The 7,266-nt window shown below is 32.7% G+C and overlaps 1 protein-coding gene across 1 annotated transcript; it reads left to right on the forward strand.

The window, feature by feature from the left end:
- Window positions 1–668: 668 nt before the first annotated feature.
- Window positions 669–1,640, forward strand: LOC101425668 (olfactory receptor 5T9-like). Its single transcript, XM_004461522.5, has one exon. It carries the CDS (start codon window positions 669–671, stop codon window positions 1,638–1,640), a length of 972 nt encoding a protein of 323 aa, XP_004461579.2.
- The last annotated feature ends 5,626 nt before the right edge of the window (window positions 1,641–7,266 follow it).

Here is a 7,266-nt window from a genome sequence, read left to right on the forward strand (position 1 = left end):
AGAAAAAAACACATTTCAACCCTTTTGTTTGCAAAGAAGATGCATCTTCCAACAGCATACTTTCAGCTGCTATGTTCACCACTATTCCTGAAGAACTATTGGTATAAAGGGTTTTCCTGAAAGGAAAGATGAAATATAAGATTAACTTATTCCAATTTGCAGTCATCTGCAACATTATGAAATTACATAATTGTCACAGGTGCTACTTCTTTAAATTTAATACAATATTTTCATGTGAATATGGTTGTTCACTATTATAATTACAACAATTAAGAAAAGACATTTTATACATATTGTGGCAAATATAGAACTAGAACTGAGATCTGTGCTTTCCACTATAACATTTTTGAACTTAAAAATCCCAATAATATTTATATTTGAAATTTTTACGAGTGTAAAATGAGAATAAGATGTAGAAAATTGGTCAGTTATGAATTGGAAAATAAATTCTTGTTTTGACAGATTTTTAAGACTCTTTGCCAATACATGAAAGATACTATTTTTTCGTATAATTTGCACAGCATAACTCATTCACTTGGAGCCAACTTTGTCATTGCCGATTACATCAATTGTCTTGGAATTCAGTATGCACTTCTAAGAAACAAAGATAAGGACATAATTGTGTAAGTATTTTGACAGGATTTTGCCTTGAGAACCTATAAATAGAAATGTCAGGGTTGCCATCCGATTTGAATACATACAGGATTCAGATGAAGAATGTGACTGAAGTCACAATGTTTATATTGATGGGCTTTACAGATGATTTTGAGCTACAAATTTTACTATTTTTAACATTTCTAGCAATTTATATCTTTACTCTGGTTGGAAATTTGGGCCTGGTTGTATTGGTCATTGGGGATTCCCGGCTCCACAATCCCATGTACTATTTCCTGAGTGTGTTGTCATTCTTGGATGCATGCTATTCTTCAGTTATCACCCCCACACTGTTGGTCAATTTCCTGTCCGAGTATAAAGCCATTTCACTTCTTGGGTGTGCAACACAGATGTTTCTTTTTATTACTTTTGGGACTACTGAGTGTTTTCTCTTGGCTGCAATGGCTTATGATCGTTATGTAGCTATCTACAACCCACTGCTCTATTCAGTTAACATGTCACCCCAAGTCTATGTGCCACTCATCATTGCTTCCTATGTTGCTGGCATTTTGGATGGTACTTTACACACTGTGGCTACATTTAACCTTTCCTTCTGTGCATCCAATGAAATAAGACATGTGTTTTGTGACATCCCTCCACTACTTGCTATTTCTTGTTCTGACACTCACATCAACCAGCTTATACTCTTCTATGTTGTCGGCTTTATTGAGATAATGACTATTCTGATAGTCCTAATCTCCTATGCTTTCATTCTGTTGGCCATTCTGAGGATGCGTTCTTCTGAAGGGAGGCAAAAGGTCTTTTCCACCTGTGGATCTCACCTAACTGGAGTGTCAATTTACCATGGGACAATCCTCTTCATGTATGTGAGGCCAAGTTCCAACTATGCTTTGGACCATGATATGATTGTGTCTATATTTTACACTGTTGTCATTCCCATGCTGAATCCCATAATCTACAGTTTGAGGAACAAAGATGTTAAAGAAGCAGTGAAAAGATTGTTTGAGAGATTGTTTTATAAATAAAGTACTATTTTAACATTCGGTCAAACTTAACAGAATGTTCGATATCAATCCATATCTCTGTGGTCAGAAACAAGGGAAGAAAATACCTTATTTTTACTTAGTAGTGTGTTCATATCTTAGAGAAATTCCAAAGAAAGCTAATCTTCCAATATAAAATTTTATATTTATAGGTAAATTAAGTGCTCTGTATTACCATAATTATATTCCAATGTATCCATTTTAAGTATTCATTGATTTATTTTTATTGATTTTGTTAGTCATTGTGCAATTTGATTTTCAATTACATAATTATAGAAGTTATACTCAGGAGATAACAGCTTGATGTAACTCACATGGTTTTGGTAAATTGTCAGCACTCTTTATGAAGTAATTCCCTATTTTGGAATCCCTGTGAAGGACTCCTTAACATTTGCTCACTTTCTTCATGTGCCCTTATACTCTTGATACTCTTGGATCTATCTACCCTTCTGGAAATGTCTTTTGCACACTTTGGATCAATATAATAAATACTTGTCCTTGTTTTTACATCTCTCTGTGCAATTATAGAAATTTGTACAATCCATTCTGAAACTCCCTAAATTAAATTGAAATCATATGTTATTATTTATTGAGTATATAATTGAGGTTCAGGGAAAACAAGAATATGGGATATAAACTCCCTCTCAATTAGAAGCAGAGTCGGCATCACCATCCCAAAGCCCTCAACATTGGGGATTGAACAATAGACTAAACTAGATTTATTTTTATTCTACTCTAGACTTATTATTATCCTAGCAATGGAAGAACTCATATAATTGAAATAAAGGCAGTGGCCACCAGAGGTTCTGAGGGATGTGAGAGGAAAGAATGGGTGCAATATGGGGGCATTTTTGGGATATTGGATTTGTCCTGTATTACATTGCACTGATGGATACAGGCCATGGTATATTTTTCATAACCTACAAAATTGTATGGGACAGATTATAAAGTATAATGTAAACTATAATCCACAGTTAGTAGCAATGCTTCAATATGTGTTCATCAATTGTATAATAACAAATGTACCACACTAATGAAGAATGTTGTTAATGTGGGAAAGTGTGGGAGGGGAGGGAGTGGGCATCTAGGAATCCCTTATATTTTTTAATGTAGCATTTATGTAATCTAAAGCTCCTTTAAAAATAAAAATTTAATTTAAAATGAAAAAAAAGAAAAAGTTTCAACTTAATTCTATTTAAAGATGGGCCAATAACTGAAAAGCTTGCTAGCCTAGTTTTAGGATTTCCTTTGATGCAGATTCTTGCTCATTTCCTAGTCTGCCTTTATCCTGTATGTTTTAGAAATGAACTTTCATTTATCATCATTCCTGCTTCTTCCCTCTTTATTCTGCTTTGTTTATTTTGTTCTAAGATTGTTTAATTTGGAGGGCATAAGGAATATAAATTTTCATTTTTTGTAATAGAATTCATACTTCCCCCAGCAAGGATGATTGTCCTATGAATCCACTATGACAGTCCCATAAAAAAAAGGTAAACAAAGAATTCTTTATCTTAATTATGAATTAGCCAATCCAATAAATTTCAGAACCTCACTTTCTAATCAGTCATGCAAAGAAATCTCATATATCACTATTGAAAGTAACCCATGTTTGGTATCAGAGTGTGATTTAAATCTATATTCAAAAGTCCTCTTGAAATAAACAAAGTTTCAGAGACAAAACACTGTGCATAATGTGGATATCATGTTTTCTTAAAAAATGTAACATTTTGGAAAACACAGCATCTTAACATTTGTTTTCCTTATTATAATATTTTGAGGTGAGTTTTCTGCAATAAAGGAATAAACTACATTAAAAGTGTTTCTACATGTCCATCCCTTTAAAAATATGCATCACAGGATCATTTTATGACTTTTCCAATTCAAATCCCATTTTGAAATTATAAAAAAAAGGTTTTAGTCATGGTTTTAGCCAAATTTATCAGTTGAGTTACTTTTTCATATTAATAACAATAATTTTGTATGAGAAAAAGAGATTAGCTGTAGACCCTAAGATGCACTCACTTTTGTCTCTTAATAACTCACCAATAATTCAGTTCTCAAATTAGACAAATTGATATAACGTTTATCTATAGGAAAATTGCACTATCACATTGGTCTCCTAGTAAAGTAGAAACAAAATGTTGGGAATAAATAAATATTCATAAATTTCTATTCATGAAGTTAATTATGGTCAAATGGAATTTAAACACTCAAGTTAATAACTTTTCAGTCTTCATATCTCAGCTTAAGTATCTTTTCCAGAAGAAAGAATTCTTAGACTTAAATTGCCCACAGAGGACCCCTCTCTTTTTTATAACTCAGTCTTAATTTAATATTTGTTGGTGGAAGGCTTGATTGCAATATAGATCTACCACTACATTGACACTGTAACTTGAATAAAGGCATTGTTTTATCTATCCACACATTTGAATCCACAGAGCATAATGTTATTTCCTGGAACATACTGTTGATTCAGTATTTACTGAAAATGGTGAGTCAAGAAATGAGTAATAATTAATAGCAATAGTTTAGCACTTTTTTTCTATCTGGTTGCATCACTGTCTTTTTTGGTCTGTTGCTTTGCTGCACAGGGTCCTGTACCCCACAGCGCAGGTCTGGGAGCCTTTTTACTTTTTATTTTACCAGGAGGTCAATTGCTTAAGCCAGAGCCGCTTCCCATAGTTAGCACTTTTATTCAACTTATTCATTACTGGACAATATATAAATATTTTATTTTTATTAATTCATTTTACCCAGATAACAACTCCAAGATAGATGTTTATTATTATCTATCATCACAAATAACATATAAGAAATCACAGGCATGTAAATTTTCAGTAATTTGCTCAAACCACACAGCACCTACAAGCGATAACAACATTCAAAGCTGAGTTTCCTGACTACAGAGTCCCTCTTTTAAGTATGTTAATACATAGAATAATAGAACAAAGTGATGTTTTCCTTTGGTCAACTGATTGTCAGGCCTCATACCATACTTTATGAAGTAATCATTGTCTTCATTAAGTCAAATGTAGAAATAAGAGGGAAAAGCAGGTTTTAAGAAGTACGGGTGAATTGTTTTCACTAGATTTGATAAATTTTTCAGAGGGTTGATACATGTAGAAATTGCAGGTTTTTATCCTTGGTGATCAATAATATAAAGAGGATAAAAATTGAAATGGTAAAAGAAAAAGATAGGGGAGGAGAAAGAAGACAAAAAAAAAGAGGAAGAAAGGAAAGATAAGAAGAATAAAATGAGAAGGAATAGGAAGAAGAGGGTAATGAAGAACATTTAGAAAAGCAAAGTAGATGAGCTCTGCTATACCTATTATGATTATGAAGTCCCATTACATTTTCAAGGTATGAAACTAGAACCTTACAGAGATATTATACAGGAAAGTATGAAGTTATCTAGAAAAGAAATATTTGAAGTCACTGTACTAGATAAAATTGAAAAAGGAATATAGAATTTCCACATCTACTAGAATATAGAAATCTGCAAAAAAAATTGCTCTGACTCTACAAATTTTTTAAAAGACAGATAATCTGAAAAATTATAACTTTTCATGAGTCCACCAAAAATTTGAGTTTGCAAATATCCAAGCAACGTGAAATCTGATGAAGAGCAAGAACGTCCAAGATATGTGTCAAATAACTCATTTCAACATTGTCTGAGAGTGAGAAAAAAAGAGGTAGCTATAATAGAAATAGCTCTGAAGAAATCAGCTAATTTATAAAGAATATTTAAAGTCAAATGAGGGCTAGTTCCAGTAAGAAAAAGAAGAGAAAGTTAAATTCAAGCAGTTTGCCTTTACCCTCAGGAGTCTTCTCTACAGGTATCAGTTGTCCTTGAGAAAGACTGGGGGCAGCAAGAACAACTTGCATCTCACAAAATACCAAACCTCTTTCTCTTTTACCAAATGAGGAGCTGTTATTTATTTTGCCAACTACAGATTTATTTTTACTTTAGTCTTAAAAATAGATAAGATTTATTGAGGCACCTAATCACAGAATTCTTTCCTATTTACTGAGAGCATCCAATCTGTGACACAGTTACTTCACACCTTCCTCCTATTTATTTGAATGAAACCTAAATCTTATCATACATCCTTTCTAACACCCTCTTATTTAGAAACTGCACATTTCCTGATGTTGTATATTCCTCCTTACTCCATTGAGTAATCCAGCCAACTTGTTGAACCACAGGTATTCCTATTGATTTTTGATTAGAGAACATTGACAAATACTACTTTAAAATATTTAATCAAGAGAATAAACAACATGCAGATACAGGAGAAATTTCATCAGAAAGAGAGATACTATAAGAGATTGTCCAATGAAAGGCTAGAAATAAAACATTTAAAAGCACAGAGAAATAAGCACAATATCAGAAATGAATTCCTTTGACAAAGTTCATCAGTAGATTCAGTACAACTGAGAAAAGATTGAGTAAACTTGAAAATAAGCCAGTAGAAATTGTACAAAAAGAAATAAATATAAAGAAAAACAGAGTGGGAAAATATTATCCAAAATCTATGGAGCAATGTCAAACAATTTAATGTACATGCAGTTAGTGTTCAGTGACTAAAATAGAGAGGAAATCAACCAGAAGAACTATTTAAGGAGATATGGTCAAGACTTTTACATCATAAGCAAAACATCACAGAACAAAGCTACAAAATTTAGTGAACCCTCAGGAGGGTTAAATGCATTAAGCAAATCAACTGAACATAAAACACATTGAGATTCATAGGACTGACTGCTGAAAAATATAAAGTTAAGTATACAATTAGAAACGCAATCAGGAAAATACATATCACATACAGAAGAAAAAATATAGTTATTATAAGATACTTACCATTAATAATGATAAAAACCAGAAGATAATGGAAAGATATATTTTAAAGTACTGAAATATAAAAATACATTCCAGAAATCAATATCTACTGAAAACAACTTTCTAATATAAGAACAGAAAAAAAAAAATTTTGGGAAAATTAGCACACACAGAAAAATAATTTTTCCTAGCAGACTTGTACTTTAAAATTTAAAAATTATCCAGGAAGAATTATGATATCAGAACTGTGTCATATCAGTGGGTAGAAACTCACATAATGAGTGGGAAGGTGGTGAACTCCCATCCTGGGAAGGCCTGCTGTGTTCCCAAACAGAGGAGTGGGAGTCTCTCAAAAGCAAGGGTGGTGCTTAATAAGGGAGGACAGACCAATATGCCAGGCTCTCAGGGTTCTTGCAAGTACCTATGAATCTTGTCCTTCAAGAAGTGAAGTGGTGGTTGCTGTGGGTCCTAAGAGAAGGGGGAGGGAGGAATAGAATAAATGGAACAGGAGACATTTTGGAGATGATTAAAGTCTTCCATATGATCTTGCTATGATGGATACAGGCCATGTTAAATTTCATCAGAATTTGTAAAAATGTGTGGTCCAAAATGTAAACAATAAAGTAAACTATTGACAATGGTTGGCAGCTATGTTTCAATATTTGTACATCAGTTGGAACAAACATACTATGCACATATAAAATGTTATTAATAGGGGAATGGGGGTAAAAGCGGAGGAGGTTGGATATATGGGAGTCCCTTGCATTTGAT

This window comes from Dasypus novemcinctus, chromosome 10 (assembly GCF_030445035.2).
Source record: "Dasypus novemcinctus isolate mDasNov1 chromosome 10, mDasNov1.1.hap2, whole genome shotgun sequence".
Classification (NCBI taxonomy): domain Eukaryota; kingdom Metazoa; phylum Chordata; class Mammalia; order Cingulata; family Dasypodidae; genus Dasypus; species Dasypus novemcinctus.